Raw genomic sequence first — 21,526 nt, forward strand, 5'->3', positions numbered from 1 at the left:
GCGATAGTGAGAGGCCCGCGCACCGCGATGAAGAGTGGCCCCCACTTGCCGCAACTAGAGAAAGCCCTCGCACAGAAACGAAGACCCAACACAGCCAAAAATAAATAAATTAATTAAAAAAAAAAAAAAAATGCAAGGGAAAAATACAAAATTTATGATAAAAGGTCACTAGATGAAGGGTTAAATCTGATTTAGTTATTTACATTTAATTATTAATATTTAAAAGTAAATTGTTCTTTTAGAGTTAAGATATATTGTTCATATATTAAATATGTAGATGTCAATTACCATGTATGAAAAAAAAACCCTGGTTGTGTATGTTAGATATTCATTGGCTACCTCTCCTTGAGAATAGACTTACAGTGAAATCTTTCTACGTAAATGTATTGTCATGGAAAGTTATGCAAGCTAAATATCTTAGCTAAAAAGAAAAAAACATTTGGATTATGATTACCTTAATTTTTATATGTAGACTGAGAAGTATATGGCTATATATTATATACGGCTATATATTATGAACTACAACATTAACATAATGCATCAATATATGCATATTTCTAGCCAAAAATGTCTACAGTTCCAAATAGCTCTCCTTCATTAACATAATGTAGCAAACATCAGCTAAGTTTTTGGAAAAATAAGCATTCATATAAGATGTAATTTTAAATGACACTTCCTAAAATTAGAATAAATATAAATGAGTCAATGAGATTTTAGTAATTCAATTTTAATACTAATATCTTATTTATCATCCTTCAATATTCATACTAATTAATCATATTTGTGTAATTTTCTTCCATGGAATGAATATTGGAACTCTACTTCCACATACACACACACGTACATGTTTATTGGCTGTTTGCGTGTTTTGTTTTCTAGCCTAGAATTTATACATTATGTTTATAAATTTGTTGTTTGGTTTGCTGGTCTAGCTCCCCTATTACGTTTTAAGGTATTCAAGGGCAGAAATAATATCTTCGGTTGGGTTTAATTTTGCAAACACACTGTATCGCTAGGATAGGAGAGAGAACTGACTTTACCCTAGAAGAATTTACAGAAGGAAAGCAAGACCTACAAAAAAGGCAATTTTGTTGTGGGGTGGTAATGTAAATGTACTGTCATAACAGGGAGGTGCATAAGTGAGGCAAAGTGAGGGTCACCTGCTCCATCACGTGGTTCATGGAAGGCTTCCTAGAAGAACTGGTGCCAGACCTGTACCCTGAAGGCTAAGTAAATAATATCTGGCAAAGGTATGTGAGGAGGGCATTTTAGGCCAATGCAAAAACATACATAAAGACCCTGAGGCATAAAAGAGCATATGGTGTCTGTGGCATAAATACAAGCACAGGGATAGTACCTACTACAAAAAATTGAACGTGGTGAGTGGCCAGAGATAGGGTCGAGGAAGTGGATGGTAGTCAGAACATCAAGGCCCTGCATGGATTTTATTCTTTCAGCCACAGGGAGAATTTTAAGCTTCTTCCTGCTTATTTATGGTTGCATCTTGGCACCTAGCCCATGACTTGCTTGTACTTCTTCCAACAAAGTAGAAGATTATTTTTTCTCCAGCTATCATCAATTTAAATATTAATGAAATACAGAAGACTGTAGATGCAAATGATATTCAGAGACCATCTATTGAAAAATCTTCTAAAATGAAGCTAAGAATATTGATTCATATCTGAAACTAGGTCTTGATAAGTAGTATAGAATGATCAATGAGTCAGCCTGTGTCTCTGGGCAGGACTGAATGAGTATGAAAGAATACTTTTTAAAAGATGGAGGAGAAAGAAGAGGAGGAAGAAGACAGCAACACAAGACAAAATTCAAAAGCAGTGGCAGGAGTTTCTCTGCATCAGAACCTTCATTGATACCCTGCCTCCATGCTGTCAGAGGGAGTCACACAGGAACCTCTCACCTGGGGAGGTACACTTCCACTTTTTGCTTCTTCACAGAGTTTGCCCATTCTTCAATCAGCTGTGCTTTGACCAATGGCTCCAGAGTGGCCAGTGGAACTTCCTGTCTGGACAAGACCAGCATCATACTTATCTCATCCCCCTCATAGGGTATTTCCAGGACTTGGTAGATACCACCAGCTTCATTGGAGCCATCACTAAATTCCCCTAAAAAGAACAGAAAGGTGATAAAAGGCCCCTATCACGGCTTAAATAAAATGTTTACATTTGTTATAACTTTCTTCCAAAATAGTGTATAGAATATAAAAAATTCAGGCATCTGAGAAGAAGAGGGTTTATTTTAAAGTAAGCCTTGAAATTCAAGTGAATCCTCAGCCCTACAGAATTTATTTATTTTAGGATCCCCAGAATTGTTTCACATTTGCCATAGCATGTTTTCTAGACTTACTTTTTATTTTTAAATGAGATATCTCAAATGTATATATTTTAAGGATATCATTAAAAAAATGAAAAGTCATGATTAGAAAAATAAAGCCCTGGATCCAAGTTGGATGTAAATCACATTTACCAATATGCACCTGATTTCTAAGAAGGGAAAAACTGACCACATAATACCTGGTACTCTATTATTACCACAGCTAAAAGTTTTGAGGCCAAGGTAGCACAGCCAAAATGAAATCTACTTCATTCAGTAGTAGTTATCTAGAGCATTTGTGGTGATTAAAATCTCCAAATTAGATAATTAGGTAAATTAGGTAATTGGCTTTGTGTTCTATGAACTTAGCTAAATTGACCAGGCTTTCATTAAAAAAAAAAAAAAAAAAAAAGTCTTTAAAACAAATGGCCCTGCCACTACTTTAAAATTTCCCCCCTTTTCAAAACAAATGTAATGCTTTTGTTCTGAATATTTTCATTTAACTGATCTAGGTCCTTTAGATGTCACATTAAACATTTTGGTTCTCAAATAAGTAGGTATTTCCCTTTCTTATTTTGACTGTTAATTTGATTAACCGTGATTATAATATTTTAATTTTACAGTGTACCTTTAAATAGAATAAAATATTAGTTCTAACATATACTTAGCTTGCAATTACATTTCTGCTATGACAATAAATAATTACAGTTCAGTATGGTATGGAGAAAGGATTAGCACCCTAAACTTCTGAAAAGGCCAAGGAAATATCCCTGAAAATAAGGCCAAGGATGCTGACTTGTATCACAAATTATAGACTCTCAGTAAGTGAAACTATGAATGAATAATTATGCCTGACCATACGTAAACAAGTCTGAAAGCAAAATTTTAAAGGAATGCTTATAATTCAAAAAGTGATGAGGTGTCCAAATCAAGAGCTGGGTGTAACATACGGTTCACTGAAAACCACCCCAAAGCGAATGACTTTCTGGAGTAACTCAGAACATCCTTACACAAGGTCAGATATTTTCACATGAATAAAGCCACTCTGTAGGTGTAATCAACTTTATAAATTAAGAAACATATTGGAAAACTATCAAAACATATAACATTCACTGAGGATCTAATTAGAGGCCTTTGAAAATGGGGCCAAGAAAATTGAATTGTAGCCCAAACCAGATTGTTGAGAAATCTGAGTAACGAATATTTCATGTTTTTTCTTAGAAATTTGTTGATATACTGCAAGAAGAGAGAAATAAAAGCCAAAATGTCTTACCATAATAAAATTCTCCTTGTTGATACATCATTGGAATTTGGACTTCACTTTCATCATCTTTAGTGAAGGAAAAAGTTCTGGTATTTTCAGGTCTAAATTGTGACTTCCAATTCCCTTTGAAATAGACAGCATTGATGAGGGCCAGATGAGTGGCAGCGTCAAAATCCCTTGGGGATACCAAATCTTTCAACAGACCTATTCAGGAAAAAATGAATGGATGAAAATTCATATTAAATTTGAAGGTGAAAGGAAACCAAAAGATTATCAAACTACCATCCAACAGAGTGCTTGACATGAACTTTATATCATTATAAAATTTACAATAAAAATTAAAAGTATCTAACTTTCAAAGGAAAAAATGTTACAAAAAATACCCACACCACCTAAAATAACACTCACTAGTAGCATCTTGACATTCGCACAAACTACAGAACCACATACAACAAAATCTCAGGCTTTACTACTTTCTAGTTGCAATGATGCATGTAAAACTCTTAACACAGAGTAAGCATTCAACAACTATTTCTAAGTTTATTCTTGAACAATGTACATGATTACAATGTCATCCAGTTCAAACTTTTCCCCCATGTACATTGGATATCTATCAGATATAACAATTGCTTTTGATTAGGTGAAAACAGATGAGTAAAAGCCAATTTAACTAATGATACCTTATTTTTTATCACTTATAATGTTCCTTTCTAAATCCATTTTGAAAGACATTGGGACTTTATTAATGGCTGAAATTGTTTAAGAAGAGTTTGGAAATAAACAGCTTTCAATAATCCAATCTAATGCAGCTGAATTATTATTCTTAATTTATTCTTTGAATGTTAAAAAATAACCATGTTTCTTTTATCTTACATCTTAATCTCATAGTTAGAAAAGATAGGACCAACATTCACTCTGTATTCTCTCATTTTATTAGTCATAGCACTTCTTTAGGTACTTAAGAAGGTGCCTCAGCATTTTGGGGAATATAGGACAAAGGGTATGGGATGAGGGTCTTTTGTTGTTGTTGTTCCAGCATAAAATGTATTAGATTAACATTATTTTGGGAGTTTTGACAACATGAATTTAATGAACAGCCATAGTAATCTACTTTCAATTTGGTCTCTTTTTTAATTCTAATTTCAATTATTTTGTTGGTAAAATCGGAAAATAAAATGGTAAAATATGAAATATTTGGAGAGCTTAAATACATTTTAAAAATATGATTTAGAATTAAAATTTGAAACAAATGCATCCTTTTCCAATTCCTCTCCATTTATTTGGGCTTAAAATGGGCTGCTCTTTTTTTAAAGGAATCCTGTACAAATTTTTTGATTAGCAATCAAGTTCTGTGGTTTAAAAGCCAACAAGTATCTTTAAACGTTCTTACTCTATTTTAATCATATTGTTAAGAGAGCCAGCAACTGTGATTCTAGCTAGTATCTAACTTGTTAAATGGTCAGCTCAAGCAAAATTCCATACAGTAGTTAAGACTACTATTCAGATGAAACTCACCAACTGGAGAGCACAGATTTCATATTAATTTATCAGTGCCAATATTCTATACATGCCAAAAGAATTAACTTCTTTCTCAAATGTTTATTCATAAACACTGCTTCTAAAATAGGCTGTAATCTATACAAAATAATTAGTAGATACTCAACTAAATGCAATCTAACATTCAAAATGTAAAAGGAACAAGGGGACAAATAATTTCAGAAGTAAAAGGGAGTTAAAACTAAGCTATTAGAGAAAGAAAGGAACCAAATGACTTACTATTTGTATTATTCTCCACCCACTTATTGATATGGTTGGCCACAGCTACATTTTGACCGAAGTCCACATGATTGACTTCTGCATTAAAGTACTTTTTTATCATTTGCAAAAACTCATCATTGATATGAAATCCATTTTGCACAAAGAGGGAATTGGCAATTTTCATCACATACTGACTCTCTTCAGCAGTCACCATGTGAGAAAGATGCTTCAAGAAAGAAAATTCTTCACCTGCAAAATGACAAAAGATAAGTTTATTAGTGGAACAAACACAGTGAAAGATCCTGGAGAGTGGAGGAGCACGAAAACACAGCAAGGGGGATTAATAGAACAGAGGTCCAAAGGAAAAGAACTGGCTTATTCCCCACACTGACATACTAAGGAGGTTCCAATATTTGTGTTGTTTCTAGATGTTCAAATTAACTTTTTGCAGTTTAGTATTATCAACTGATATTATTTTCATTTTAATTGACTTTCTTGGTAAAATCTATAAAGTAGAGATACTTGGATTGTTTTCTTTCAAAGTACTTAGGTTACTTTAATTAAATGAGTCTTATTTTATGATGATCAGAAATAATCTGTTTCTGTTATCAAGTTTAATTTTCTAGTTTAAAAATCAAAATATTGCTTTAAATTTTACTTTAAGTAGACTTTTTTTTAACCTTACAACTGGAAAATCCAATTGAAATTGTTTTAGTTCTCAACTTTTTAATAAGTTAATTCACATGTATATTAGAAACATTAAAATAGAAATTATACATCATTGAAAAGTGATTACAAAATACATTTTGGCTAGAAATTTTCTCCAGTACAAAAATTTTTCATGATAATACAACATTCAAAAAAAAAATCTTGGGACTTCCCTGGTGGCGCAGTGGTTAAGAATCTGCCTGCCAATGCAGGGGACACAGGTTCGACCCCTGGTCCAGGAAGATCCCACATGCTGCAGAGCAACTAAGCCCGTGCGCCACAACTACTGAGCCTGCGCTCTAGAGCCCGCGAACCACAACTACTGAGCCCATGTGCCACACCTACTGAAGCCCGCACGCCTAGAGCCCGTGCTCCGCAGCAGGAGAAGCCACCACAATGAGAAGCCCGCGCACCACAACGAAGAGTAGCCCCTGCTCGTCGCAACTAGAGAAAGCCTGAATGCAGCAACAAAGACCCAACGCAGCCAAAAGTAAATAAATGAAATAAATAAATTTATAAAAAAAAATTCTTGGATGCCATTTAAATAATGAAGGTACTGTTGATTTTAAGTAAAAATTTCTGATATTCTTAGAGAATAATGGTTTTTTTATAGCACTCATCACAGTTATTATTTCTCATTTATTTATGTGATAATTGATTAATATATGCCTCTCCCTCTAAACTGGAAACTCCAACAGAGTAAGAACCATGTTTGCTTTTGTTTATCACAGTGAGGTTTATTTAAACAATGATAATAAAAGATACAATTTCCTTACATTAACTCAGCCAGGGATACAGCTAGGAACTAAGAACTTTCTTGGGTTTCCTAATGGTTCTCTTACCCATATCACCTCAGTGAGACCTCTTTCTTACTCTTTGTAAATACTGCTGCCTCAGGCATAAGGCAACATAACTGAGTTGAATGTTAATGTCAAACCATCTTGAGAAATTAAATCTAAGCACACTTACCATTTTTCAGGCTATCATATCCCTTTGAATGACGGATTTCTTTCAGGGTAGACCCTTGGGCCCCAAGTTCCATCATTCCCACTGCAAGGGTGACACTCAGTGGAGAGAAGAGAATATTTTCATCTTCTCCAGTGGCTCGAAGATGGTTATACATATTCACTGACAACTCAGCAATGGTTTCATCAGTGAAAGTGGTCCCTAACGCCAAACTTTGCAGAACCAGCAAAGAGAAGAGTCCAAGGAAAGCCATGTTGGAATAGTTTCAAGCCTGGAGAACAATATTTTACATATTAATTATTAATTACCTCAGAGAAATGGAGTGAAAGGTAAAAAAAAAAAAATAATTTCATGGCAAAGTTGTAAGTAAACCAAAAGTTTTGAAACATATGCAGTGTTAGTGTCTCTATAACAAAAAGCCCATTAAAGGATTTGTTGGAAGATCCTATTAAGTCAATTAATAGTCAAATGAGCGAATAACACTGTTAAGTCCTGAGGATACTCCCAAGAACAAGGTAGCCCTGGTCTCACCTTCATGGGGCTGAGTATATATAGATATATATTCAACAATGTTTGGTGAGGCTAATTTATCAATTTTCATAGCCTCATCATGCATATTTCAGTCATGACTTTGAAACAATTCACTCTAGCGTACACTAAACTACACAGGTGCAGGACAATTAACATGAAAACCAAAAGGTATTCACAGGGTTTAAGAAGAATTAGTGAAGTTAGGCATTTGAAAATGCTCCTTTACCCATTTACTACAATTTATGAAATTAATGTACCATGCAACTGGGTTACCAACTAGTGGGGAGAGATCATACACACACCTGCCAGGAGCCCCAGTTTATTCATCCCAGGCTGCAGAACCCACAGGAAGTGGTAACCCAGAGAAAAAGCAGATTCGGCACATCCTTGTGTGGTTTTCCTTATTTATTTGTTCCCTAGCAGGCTGCTGCCCTCAGTGACCATCTCTGCGCAGGTAGACGCCTCCCTCTTACAACAATGTCCTTTCATTCTTAGACTTACATGACCATTTCAGCTTACACCAATACTCCAGTGATTTTATTTAAATGTCTGTTTCTAAATATCAAGCTCATCTGGTACTTGAACCGTTTTCTCTTGGGAAGAGAAAGCAGTGTCAGTGCCCAGATATCTCAGAATAATATTCCTGCCTTTTGGCACACCAGCATTCCACACGCTCTGTCTCCCCACAAACAGTCTGACTGGCACACATTGGGGACAGGATTCCCTCTTTCCTCGTATTCTCACACTTTGTCACTCTAGGCATCTGAAAGGTAAACTGCCGATTCAAACAGTTAAGTAGCTTCCTTGTTCTTGATCTTTAAAAAAAAAAAAAACCATCATTAAAACAACAGGTAAATGGGCATCATCAGAAAATCTACAAACAACAAATGCTGGAGAGGGTGTGGAGAAAAGGGAACACTCTTGCACTGTTGGTGGGAATGTAAATTGATACAGCCACTATGGAGAACAGTACTGAGGTTCCTTAAAAAACTAAAATTAGAATAACCATATGACACAGCAATCCCACTACTGGGCATATACCCAGAGAAAACCATAATTCAAAAAGACACATGGACCCCAGTGTTCATTGCAGCACTATTTACAATAGCCAGGTCATGGAAGCAACCTAAGTGTCCATCGACAGACGAATGGATAAAGAAGATGTGGTACATATATACAATGGAATATTACTCAGCCATAAAAAGGAACGAAATTGGGTCATTTGTAGAGACGTGGATGGATCTAGAGACTGTCATACAGAGTGAAGTAAGTCAGAAAGAGAAAAACAAATATCGTATATTAACACATATATGTGGAGCCTAGAAAAATGGTACAGATGAACCAGTTTGCAGGGCAGAAATTGAGACACAGATGTAGAGAACAAACGTATGGACACCAAGGGGGGAAAGTGGCTGGGGTGGGGGGAGGTGGGATGAATTGGGAGATTGGGATTGACATGTATACACTAATATGTATAAAATGGATAATTAATAAGAACTGCTGTATAAAAAAAAATTCAAAAATTCAAAAAAAAAACAACAGGTAAAGTGATACTGAGCAAACACATTTGGAAAATTGTATTTTGTTAGTATGAAGCATTAACAGTCCCCATACTCAGTTAACAGAGTGCACACATGTTTAACCTAAGAGCAGCGTGTTTCCTACAGGTTTTTGAGTCAGAATGTCCCAATCAGCCCTATAATATTTCTGATTCCAATTTCAGAGAACTTTGCCTGATCACTTTGCAAGTCCTTCACATTTTCGGGTTCAGTTTCAGGTATCAGTTTTTTGTCTGAGAAGTTCCAAGTCCCCCTGTATCCTGCCCCCCACTTTTGTATTAAGGTTTAAATAATTCTTGCTTGTTTAGGAAGGTAAAGCTCAGCCTATATGTAAATATGAACTCTCACAACTCACGCTGTGAGGAGGCCGAGAATGGCTCCTGGCGGGAGATAAGTACGTGGCTGCAGAACAGAGTCTGCAGTGCAGGCAGCATCGGGACAGAAGCCAGATGCCAGAGCACAGCTGCCCTGCTGGTCCGCTGGCTTAGGCCATTGATGGGAGGCTGCTGTGACATTCTCTCTTCCTCTGTCCTCTCTAGGGAAAGTGAAGTGGAAGAGATGAGTTTTCTCTCTCTTCCTAGTTTCAGAGGGAAGAAATAGAGCACGTGCTCTTCTAAGTTGAAAGAGAACTTAAAACATATCCGGTATTTAATACTTAAGGTGTAATAGTGTTTAGGGGAACTCTGAAATCCAAGCCCCTGCTCTTCATCATGACACTATCGTGCTATCTGACGTGCCATCTTCACTCTACCAAGCAAAGACCCATTGCTTTCATTTAATGTTATCTAGTACAAGACCAAGAAATTAAACTCACTGTATGATAGTAGTATCTGTCATTCAATAACACAACTATTGCGAAACCACTGCATTTAACAATGAGGATTACATTTTAAGCTAATAAAAAGATTTCATTCATATAAAACAAAAACCTATTGCCAACCAATAAGCATCTCAGGAAGTAAGGCCAAGTCTATTGTGTTTGTAGGCGTTTTTATTTATGTATGTACCATGAGATAATAATAATAGCTGGCATATGATGTATGACCTGTGACAAGTCATGTGCATTCTTTCAGTCTTGGCGCCATTCATGAAATGAAGATACCAATCCCTACTCTGCACAATTATTAAAGAAATAAAGGAGATAGTGTGTGTGTCTGAAGCACTCATTTTAAGCTACAGGTTATCCTAATAAAGGACATTATCATTAAAAAATATGTTTCCTAGGTTTGTATACTTGCTAAGTCAAGCAAGAGGCTATAGAGTCAAAACGAGTATTTTATGATTCCTGTTGGCCCATGGAATGTAGCACCATTACCCATTCACTCAGCCAAGACTGATAGAGGTATCATGAAGTTACCAAAATTTATAAGGACAGGCTCTTGTCTTTAGGGAACTTACATCATTGTGCAGCAGGGCATGATCCATTACAGTGGTTCTTATCTTTTTAAGAAAAGAGATACTTTTAAGAATCAGGTGAAGGGTAAATCATCTCCTCAAGAAATGCACACATGTGGAACAGAACATTACATTCACTGGCCAGGATATTTGCTGGCCTCGGGTTAGGAACCCCTGGTCTACAGCAGATGGTCCAATGCAGAAAGAAGAAGTGTTTGATGGACCCACAGCTCTGCAACATTGCCTTACTGGGGGAAAGAGATGTCAAAACCACTCATGTCTCTTCAAGCTTCTAGAGGATTCCTGGAAAGAACACCCGTATGTTTGTGAGACAGGGCTCTTCCCAGGGTAGTGAGCGGACACTGAGTCATACTGGGAAACTCCTTAATAAAGATTTAAAGAATTCTGCTCTGGAAACACACATTTGATCTATGGTTAAGTGATCTTTCCTTCTTTCGAAGGCAAGATTTACCATGTGCAAGCAAAATGACCTCTGCCAGTCTGATCCAGCCTTTTTTTTTTTAAAATGTCTGTTCAGGTCCTTTGCCCATTTTTTAATAGAGTTATTATTATTTGCTATTTTTTAAAATTTATTTATTTAATTTGGGCTGTGTTGGGTCTTCGTTTCTGTGCGAGGGCTTTCTCTAGTTGTGGCAAGCGGGGGCCACTCTTCATCGCGGTGCGCGGGCCTCTCACTGTCGCGGCCTCTCTTGTTGCCAGGCTCCAGACGCACAGGCTCAGCAGTTGTGGCTCACGAGCCCAGTTGCTCCGTGGCATGTGGGATCCTCCCAGACCAGGGCTCGAACCCGTGTCCCCTGCATTGGCAGGCAGACTCTCAACCATTGTGCCACCAGGGAAGCCCTGATCCAGCCTTTTTGATCCCACATACACCACCCCTGTCCCTGGCCCCCTTCACCTCTGCTGCCCCAGACTCCTCCTTATGAGTGTTTTTTTGTTTTGTTTTTTTCAGAGGAGAGGGGAAGATTTTCTCTTCCCCATCTATCTTCTAAGTACAGGTATCCTCCATGGATCTATTCCTGGCGCTCTCCTCTGTAATGTTCTTCTTGCTCCTGCTGGTGAACTTCTCTCAAAACAAAAAGGTACTTCAACTATTATCTCTATTCATACTATTCCCAAATAAGTAAAATTCTAGCTCCGGCTTTATTTTTATCTTCATTTCCGATGTGCATTGCAAATTGATCTTGCGATATTTAGTCTTTTACTCTTGCCAGCACTTTAAATTCAAGGTGGCTCAAATAAGAATCTTTGTCTTATCAATCACACCCACTCTTTTTTATTTCCTTAAAACATCAAAGTCTTTGACTCTTCCCCATCTCTTTTTCCCTTATGTTCAATGAATGTCAACCCTTATTCCATACCGCATCCCCGACACTTCTCCTAGCCATCGTCCATGGCCATTGCATTCCCAAGGACTCCATCAATGACTCTCAGCCATTCTCTGAAATCCAACATTTGCATATCCTCCAGATGAACTGTCTTGATGTGCTGTTATGAACAGATATTCTTATATTTACAAAACCTTAGGCTTGCCCTTATGCCTGGAGACTAAAGTCCCAAATCTTGACCATAACCCACTGCACTGTGTTCCAGCATTTCTTTCTACCCACTACTCTCCTTCCTGGATCCTGCAGTTCTAGCCAGAATCCCTTTTGCAATACATATCCCAGAATTTCCCTCTCCTGTTGCTGGCTTGTGGAGTTTTCCTTCTGGAACTGCTTCAACCTGGTTCCATATGTTCAAATCCTAACCACTCCTCAAGGATCTGCTCCACTTCCTTTTCTTTTATGAATACCCTCCTAGTTCTTCAGTTAAAACAACTATTTCCCCCTTTTTTGAAATCTGGGCATATTTTATCTCTACTTCTCCAATAGCATGTACTACTGTTTCCTTCTATTACAGATAATTCTGTACATGTGTCATCTCGTCTCCTAAGCTTTTTGAAGGCACAAATGGAAGTGCATTCGTCTTTTTTTTTTTAAATTAATTAATTAATTTATTTTGGGCTGCATTGGGTCTTTGTTGCTGTGCACGGGCTTTCTCTAGTTGTGGCGAGTGGGGGCTACTCTTCGTTTCGGTGCACAGGCTTCTCATTGCGGTGGCTTCTCTTGTTTCGGAGCACTGGCTCTAGGAGTGCAGGCTCAGTAGTTGTGGCACGTGGGCTCAGTAGTTGTGGCTCGTGGGCTCTAGAGCACAGGCTCATTAGTTGTGGTGCACGGGCTTAGTTGCTCCATTGCAATGTGGGATCTTCCCGGACCAGGGCTCAAACCCGTGTCCCTGCATTGGCAGGCGGATTCTTAACCACTGTGCCACCAGGGAAGCCCCTGCATTCATCTTTTATATCTTAGGATACGTAATGCATTACACATAGTAGGTGCCCAATAAATATTTGTTGAATGAATACAGCATGAGATATAAAGGCCCACACAGCTGCATTAGAAGGAACAGCAAGAGGGGCTGCTGCTTCTAAATTCTCCAGGCTAATTTAATTTGAGCCCACAGGTAGTAGCTCATTTCCATTTTTTATTCCCTTGATAAAGTGTTTCCTTATTGAGTATGAGACTGTCTTTCCAGCCTGACAAAGTGGCACTGTCACCAATGTTGGCATAATGCAATGGCTGGACATGGGATGCATTAACAAACAAGTATACCACCTTGAAAAATTGCAAAAGGTGATACCCAAATGTTACTGTATTAACATTCATCTACAAAATGCCAGGGCCCCACCATTAATCATAATAATCAACGCATTCTAAAATACGGTACTCTCACACGGAGCGTTACCTTGTAGATTCATTACTTTCAAGCTACTGAATAAAATGCCTTTACATAAAAGCAAGTGGCTGCAGTACCAGACTAGTAGTAGACTGTGCTGTTGTGCTAGAAAAGGCAAAGGCAGCTGAGCTGTGAATAAACCACATTCATTCTTGCAATTCTCCTCCCATTGCCAGTAGTAAGGTAGGTTATGGGCACGTGTATGTGAGTATCCTGCTTCAGAAAACACTTCATTGAAACAGGTCAGAGAACTAAATCTTCCGGTAATCGAGGTATGAGGAACCACAGAACTAAAGCTAGAACAATATAAAAACAGTTTTTTTTAACTTCCTTAGTAGTTAGTCTTATTTATAGAGAGGCTGATTATTCATATATGAAACATTTCTTTTTAGATAACCCAATTATTTGAAATTTTTAAAGAACGGTTTCATAATTTTGAGTTGAGAAAACAAGGGAGGTGCTCTTTAGAAAGTGAGACGAATAGCTGAAGAAGGTCCTTTCTTCAGCAAGAAACAGCCATGGGAAATAACTAAGGAGAAATGCCTAATGAAAAGAACACTGTCTTGAAGCCCTCTGGCCTATTAATTCTCAGATTTTTGCATGTAAAGGACTAGTAATTTTTTAACTGAGGGAACCGATATAGGGTTGCTACATTTTTATTTTACCAAGTAAATATATTGGGATGGGGGCAAAAAAAATTAACAAGAATAATGACTCTTACAATCACATGAAAGAATGAACACATCGATCACATGAAAGATTGAACACATCAATCACATAAAAAAGTGAACGTTTCAACATGAAAATAAGACAGTCATTTAAAGTGGATATATTTGAATTCATGAACTTTTTTTTGTTTGTTTTTTCCCTCATGGGTAGGCACTGAGTGTTTGGAAATCACTACTTTTTAATTTTGGTTAGTAGTAGCTCACTTGATGAAATTTGGAACAAGTTGAAGTTTCCAGGTCTGTGTTTCCTGATTTATTAAGAGAAAGTGTTAACCTAGATCAGCAGCAATGAAGCTGGGAAATTTTTCAAAGAACTTGTCACATATAATAAAAAAAATCGTTACCTTGTGAAACAACATGTATTTAAGCAACCTATAATTTAGCAAATTTCCTCAACTGTAACATGCACGGTGTTCCTCTCCACCCCCAATTTTACCTTTTCTGAAATTGGAGTAAGTCTTATAATCAATGTCCAGCTGGCCCTCAGACAGAGAGGCAAATTGTGAGACTGTTCCCATTGCCTGTATAAGTGTCATAGCCTGAAAAAGTGTGAACTTTAGGCTATTTGTCTATCCTTATTCTCTCAGCTGACTTATTTCCACTGATGCTGGCTCCCATGATTAAGTTTTTTGCTTCAACTTGGATCTAGAATTATCAGGACCATACTATCATGGCAGTACTTAAAAGAAAGAGGACCACATACAGGGACGAGAACAGAAAGGAGAATGTAACCTACTGTAAGTGATGCAAGCATTCATCACTAGAGAAATGAACCAACTGATTTTCTTGTAAAACAAAAACCAGATTTTTTCTAACGCACCCAAGAACAGAAGACACATGTAAGAGTTAATTTGCATTAGTAGATAAATCTTTTGTCCTTGGGATATATACAAAGAACTGTCTGTTGGATCCCAAGCAGTACAATTAAAGGCAGAAGAATTTGCCAGATTTCTCAGGATAAATCATAGTGTTTTCAAAGCAAGAAAAGGTGAATTACCTATGCATGCTTTGTGAAGGACTATTGTTCAGGTGCTAAGCTGTCAAAAGCTTGCTGTTAACTTTCAAAATTAGCTGTATACTTACATGGGGATGGACTAATCAAAGAATCAAATGGAAGTGTAGAGAACACATCACTATTCTCTGAAATGCCTTAAGACTACATTTTCAATCACAACAGCCACTAAAAAGTTTTGATCAGAAAATACATTATGAAAAGTATAATGTCATATGCATGATAAATGATGGCCCAATGTAATTCAGAAGAATGATAAGATTTAGATTTAAACTCTGATTATTAACGGAATAATATGCTATGGTATGAATAAATATATTCCATTGTGCTATTTTTAAAAAGAAGTGTACATTTTTTTTCCTTTTAAAATGTTCTTTGTCCTAAAAAAGGTGTTATTAAATTGAGATGTGTTTTAAAGCCAAGAGGTCAGAAACAAGGAAATAAGAGAAACAAAGAGGTTTAATTCTGTAATTCCAACATCTATTAAATGTTGATGTAAATAATTTAATCTTCTCATCTTTTTCTTTCTTTTGCTTCTCCCTTCAGCTATTCAGCCCACTGTGACCCTTTTCAATAGTCTCTTAACTTAGAGTTTTCAATAAGATACATCTTTATGTTCTTTTTCCTGTTCTATTGAATCAAGCAAAAAAGAAAGCTCATCAAGTATCTCTCAAACAAGGAGAAAATGGCCAGGCAAATCAAAGGAGCAGAACTAGGGAGAGAGTAAGCTATAAAGATTTCTACCCTAAAACAATTACAAAAGGCTTGGAAGTGGACCAAGATGATTACTGGGCGTCTTCAATGAAAAACTACACATTACCTAGAAATACCCTTCCAAGTTGTCTGACTATGGGTTTGGGTCCTTCATAGTCTTTGAACAATTTTACAATTCTCTAAATCGCAGAGAATTGATAGTGATGCAAATGTCTATAAAAATGCACAGTGTACATGGATGGTGGGATGCAACTGATTATTGTCCTGTGGATATTGACCAGTTTTGCACCTATTAAGCAAACATATTTCAGTATTCCTGACAGACTTACGTATTCATCTGCTTTCTGGAGTCTCTCGTGAATTGTTTGTAACATCTTACTGGATCTCTCACTAATTAATGAGCTAAATAAAATCTTTGACATCTGTTCATTTTATATTTGTATTAAAATCAAGCCTACAACCTTTTAAAAAATAATTTTCCTTCAATTTTTTAAATCAAAGTTAGAAAATTTTCTTTTAAAAAATGTTTATTTTCATGGGATACCCCAATAATCAGAATAGGAAAGAACTGCAATATTAGCCTTTTCTTAATCACTGAATATTCCTTAATTATTGGTTGAATTAGTATTGTACCAGTGGTATCCCAAAGTGATTTGGTAGAATTCTGTGGCTTGGAATTACTGATCATATAGCAGCCAGCGCCGAGCTGGCTCTGCTATAGGTTTAAAGCTCTTGAGTATTTTGCATGCATCCAAGAGGTAGATTAGGGCTGGAAGAGTCTATGGCGCGCTGCTCATTTAGGGACTAACTAGTCCTAGAAATGTGCAGAAATAATCAAAGGAAGCTATGGTGCCAAAACTTCGCAGAATTTATAAAGTGCTTTGGTATATATTAATATAATTAATATATAGTCCTCAGGCTAATTGGAATGAAGATGAACAGTAACTGAGGAGATTGCCTTTCTTAGGCAGCATCGAAGGCTTCCAAGGAGTTTTTGAGTTTTCCCAGTAACCTCCCTGGGCCACATCATCTACCTGGTAGGAGACAGGGGCTATAAACCTTCAAGAATATTTCACAACAAAAATAGCCTCTTGGGAAATTGTTTTGACTCAATAAATAAATGCTGGATAAATAAATCTCTGGCCAAAACTTTTCCTACCTTAGGCCATAAGAAATTTCTAAAATTAAAATCCAAAATACTTGATTACTCTGTATCCTTCGGAAAGTTCGAAAAATGTGGTCCAACAGAACTCTCTGTGATGATAAAAATATTACGTATGTGTTCTTGTCCATAAGGTAGCCATTTGACACTAGTAATTATTGGGTTTTGTAATGTGACTAATGCAACTGAGGAGCAAGAATTTTACTTTTATTAAATTTTAATTAATTTAAGCAGCCACATGTGGCTAGTGGTTACCATATTTGAAAGTACAGAGCTAGAAGTAGGCTAAACAGATTTAGTCTTCAATAACATTGATTCCTGACCATAATACAAGTGTTTGAATCAAAAACAGAAAATTAGTAGCGTGAACCTCACAAAACGCGTCTCTTTTTAAAAACATACTCTCTTTCTTTAAGAGATCTCAACTGATAAGGAGGCTCCTTTTGGAATTCCAAAGGCATTTGGTTACTGCTGGTGACTACTGAGGAAAACAAAGTCAATGCCAGCAAGAACCAGTGAGCTGGCAGGTCCTTAGCCCTCCTGGAACTATGATTTGGGCTCTCCGTTAAATGGTAATGAATGATTCTGCTTGGCACAACTGGGGGAGACTTCGTACTGGCCAGTGAATGACTTCCTTTGGAATATACTGCCGGGAAAGCTAAACAAGTGACACACAAGCCCTTAGGCAAAATTCAGTGAACAGTTTCAGAGAGACAGGTTAAAAAGTCATCATCTATCAAGGTTATGCATGGCCCAAGGCCATTTTGGAACTAAGCCATACATTAATGGTCTTAGCTTACCCATTAATGTTTTAAGAAATGCCTCTGCTTGCTCTCTTCCCTGGCCTGAAGGTTTAGCTGTTTACAAGATTGTATGTTTCTGCTGGAAACACCTTGTCCAGCCCCTCATTTTATAGATGAGGAAGGGAAGTTATTTATACGGAACATCTTCTTGTACACAAAGGATATTTAATGAGCTACTACGGATGTTTAAAAAAAAGCCAAAAACTTCAAATGTGAATACAGAATTTCATTCACTCGTACAATAAATATTTGTCCTTGACAACTAGTTACTAGGGATGTAGAGGAGAACAGGGTGACACAAGAGATGCCTTTGGAGTGTTTTCGTTCATGTTTTATGTCTACATTGTTCAAAGAGATATTCAGCTTTTTATTCAGAGCTTCAAAAATATTCGATTTACTAATTTCTCAATATTAAAATGTTGCTTGTGTAATAAAGTTTTTAAAAGTTGGATGTGTCCCTAAAAATCTAAAAATACCCAGATGTAAGGTTGCTTCTCAATTATTTTGCCAGTGGAGGGAGTAGTAGCCTGACTCATCTTGCAGTCATTCACTAACACTTGAGTACACCCTGAAAGGCTGAGAAATGAGGTAAAATATCCAGAGAAGTTATTTGGTGCACCAACCTAAAGAAAAAATTCTCACAGAAAGACTTTCAGAGCACTCAAAGCTAGTTTTAAACTTGTCTTGATAATTACAGTCAGAAGTGTAAAAACACTATTGTAATGTGATGATATCCTAATAGAGGACAGTAGTGGTTAGGGCTCCTGGCCAGACACACCAAAGTATCCCAGATACTAGGCATTTATATTTGTATTTTTATTAAATTATATTTGGGTTATAATTACAGTGTTTCTGTTTCTCCTCCCTTCCTCTCTCCCTCCCTTCCTCCCTTCTTCCCTCCCTCCCTCTCTCTCTCTTTCTTTCTTTTCCTTCTTTCTTTCCTTTTCAGATTCTCTGTCTCTCCCCACTATAATGCAGCCCTCACGGCTGTTGTTATTTTGCTCCTTTAGCTTTACCCTCTTGCCTTATTTTATAAGATTGTGTGTGAGGGTTTGGGGACATCTAAACTCTCCTGAGGCGAAATGCATAGGTTCACTTTGCCTCAGTGTCTGTTAAGGCCACACAAATATACTTCCTTGTCTTGGCTAATAACTATAACATTACCAAGGTCTGCTTGCTCTTTTAGTAAGACGGTTTAGGCTCATGCGATTCTGACACCAAGGTGAATAAGGAAGGATATTAGTATTATATCGAATCCTGTGAAATTGCCATTTTTGTAAGTCAAAGTGGTCAGATATCAGCAACTTCATATGCTTCAACCTACTCCTTACTGAGCATCTATTGTGTGCCAGGCTGAAGATTAGAACATTCATAGGCTGCTTTGTTACTTAATATTTCATACAGTTGCTTCACTGTTTTGAGAGGTCACAATATCTCATATTTTAAAAATGCATCCTATTTAAGAAATCTGGAAAAAAATATTATGATTTTGTCTTAGAATTCTTTTCTCTTCACCTTGTGCTAGAAACGCTAGAAACTGACAGAAGGAACTCTCCAAATGATACAAAACACCAACCTAAATTAAGTGTCTCTTTCTTTACAAGAAAAAATACAAAATCCTCATGGCGCATACTTTCTCTACCCTGTGGAAATTAAGTTACATACATTCCTTTTTAAATGGTCTCTTGCTGGACTACAGATTGTGGGGAAAGTGAAAGCGAGAAAGAACATGTCAAAAAATAATTTCCCTACTTTGTTTTTTAATACTCTTATAAACTTAAAATACAAAATTTTCCTGATATTGACTAACATTGTCTTAATGCTGCTTGAAAATATCCACCTGTTAACTCTATTTATAAACCTGCCACACTGTAATAGGGGATTTCTAACAGTACTTTGGTTTCCTCTTCCTGTTCATCACTGTGAATGACTGAAAAAGCAACTTGTAATTTTTATTGCTGAGTGTGGGCAAACAAGTAAAACATAAGTATGTAGACATAAAGGGCTCTATGAAAGTATTCTGGTACACTTCCCTGTGATTTTCCAAAAAATATTTACAATATAGTAACAGCTTTAGGAAGTGTGTAGAAAGACGAATCAAGGAAATCAGCCAATGTAAATGTTGTATAGACAAAAAAATAAAATAAAAATAAAGGGAGCTAGTGTACTTCTTCTCCACAAGGCAGAGTTAAACTACTCCAAATGGTAATCAACCTCCCTTATTTTCAGAGCTCTGTAGAGATATAGGTTTAATTCGTTTCTTCTGAATGTCTTCCGAGTTTAATAGTCCTCACTGATAGGAAATGGTCCCCATCAAGCTCCTTGCAAAGCAGCTTAAGGCTTTTCCCATTATTGGACAGGTAAGATGGGAAGGATTTCTCATGGGTCTTATATCGTGAGCACCAGCGCTCACTGCCCTGACCCGTTAGGGTGCAGCTCTCTTCCTCTGAGTTAACTACTGAAGGATCCAGAAGAGTTTGGTGAAATGCAGGCAAGGATACTGGCTTTTCGCTTTGTTAACTTGTGGGCTGCCTCTTACATGTCTTAAGCATTGTCGAAAGTTAAAGCTAGTTGTGTCAGAGAAATTTCAGAGTGTATTTTGATGGCTCCAAGATATGTGTCAGAGTCTATCTTGCAGATGAGACTTGTCTAAAAGTAAATTGGAATAAAATGAAATCGCTCTCTCAACTTAGCTTTTTTAAAAAATTCACATAATTGGCCTTGCAAAGAATGACTGAATGATGGGCATCCTGAGCCTCGTAGATTTTACACTGTAACAGAGCTTTAGAACTATAATTTTAAATATACAGCTTTATAGTCCCAGTGAGAAAAACAATGAGAGGCAAAGCTCAACTTGAGACAAGTGCATGGCAGGCCACCCAAATAGAACAGGATATGTTGCCTGCTTTCTCACTCCTAGGATTGCCTGAGAGTCTACATACGACTGGTTGGGAGCTTGAAGACTAGGTTCAAGCTAATAAAGTTCAAGAATATGATAGGAATATTTAAGTTTCCAAATGAAAAGGAAAATTATTCCCATAAAATATATCCTTTGACCTCAATTTTCTCCCCAGGGACCAATTAATTCATGGAATTCTAGAGCTGAAATAATAACATCATGGACCAGGCATCTGGACATAATACAAATTATTGCTAATCCTCATAACAAGCTGGAAGTTAGGTGAAGGTAACCCCGTTTTGTAGATTAAGAAACTGAAACCTAGTAAGTTTAAGATATTTTTACCATGTTCATAAGTTTACTAAGGAATAGAAAAGGGATCTGAACTTTTGCCTGAAGGCTTCAAATCCCTTGCTAATTTTACTGTGTCATGCTGTCCGTGTTGGGCAGGAATTCCCTCTACAAGACTGACTCTGCTTGAATTCTGTGTGCCAAATAATGCTACAACAGGCTTTAAACATAACGCATGTTAATTGGGATCTTAACCTGTTATATAATACATTACAATACTTAAATTTTTTAAGCTAAAAAAATTAAATAGGTAAAACATTCACAGAGTACAAACTCAAAAGGTATGAAGAGGCATATAGTGAAGATTCTCTTTCCCACACTCTCTTGTCCCTTAGTCAGCCAATTTCTCCTGGTGGAACCAACCAATGTTATCTTCCAGAAATATCTCATGTATATTCAGTATGTATATTTCCCATTTTCTTACAGAAATAATAACATAATATACACATGCTGGTTTGCAACTTCATTTTTTCATTTAGCAACATATCTTGGAAAATGTTTCCCATCATTACATAAAGAACTTCCTAATTTTTTCTTTTACCAGCTTCAAAG

At 36.8% G+C, this 21,526-nt stretch overlaps 1 protein-coding gene across 2 annotated transcripts in view; it reads right to left on the bottom strand.

Annotated features, from left to right (window-relative positions):
* SERPINI1 (serpin family I member 1) overlaps window positions 1-21,526 on the bottom strand; it is a 66,476-nt gene that overhangs the window by 19,680 nt on the left and 25,270 nt on the right. For both annotated transcript variants that reach the window (XM_061193458.1, XM_061193459.1), the window contains exons 2-5: window positions 7,031-7,298; window positions 5,372-5,602; window positions 3,605-3,799; window positions 1,919-2,123 (exon numbers count right to left, since the gene is read on the bottom strand). In XM_061193458.1, coding sequence (XP_061049441.1) covers window positions 1,919-2,123; window positions 3,605-3,799; window positions 5,372-5,602; window positions 7,031-7,280 — 881 coding nt within the window. In that variant the 5' untranslated portion in view covers window positions 7,281-7,298. The remainder of the gene's footprint in view (window positions 1-1,918; window positions 2,124-3,604; window positions 3,800-5,371; window positions 5,603-7,030; window positions 7,299-21,526) is intronic.

This window comes from Eubalaena glacialis, chromosome 6, assembly GCF_028564815.1.
Source record: "Eubalaena glacialis isolate mEubGla1 chromosome 6, mEubGla1.1.hap2.+ XY, whole genome shotgun sequence".
NCBI classification, from domain to species: domain Eukaryota; kingdom Metazoa; phylum Chordata; class Mammalia; order Artiodactyla; family Balaenidae; genus Eubalaena; species Eubalaena glacialis.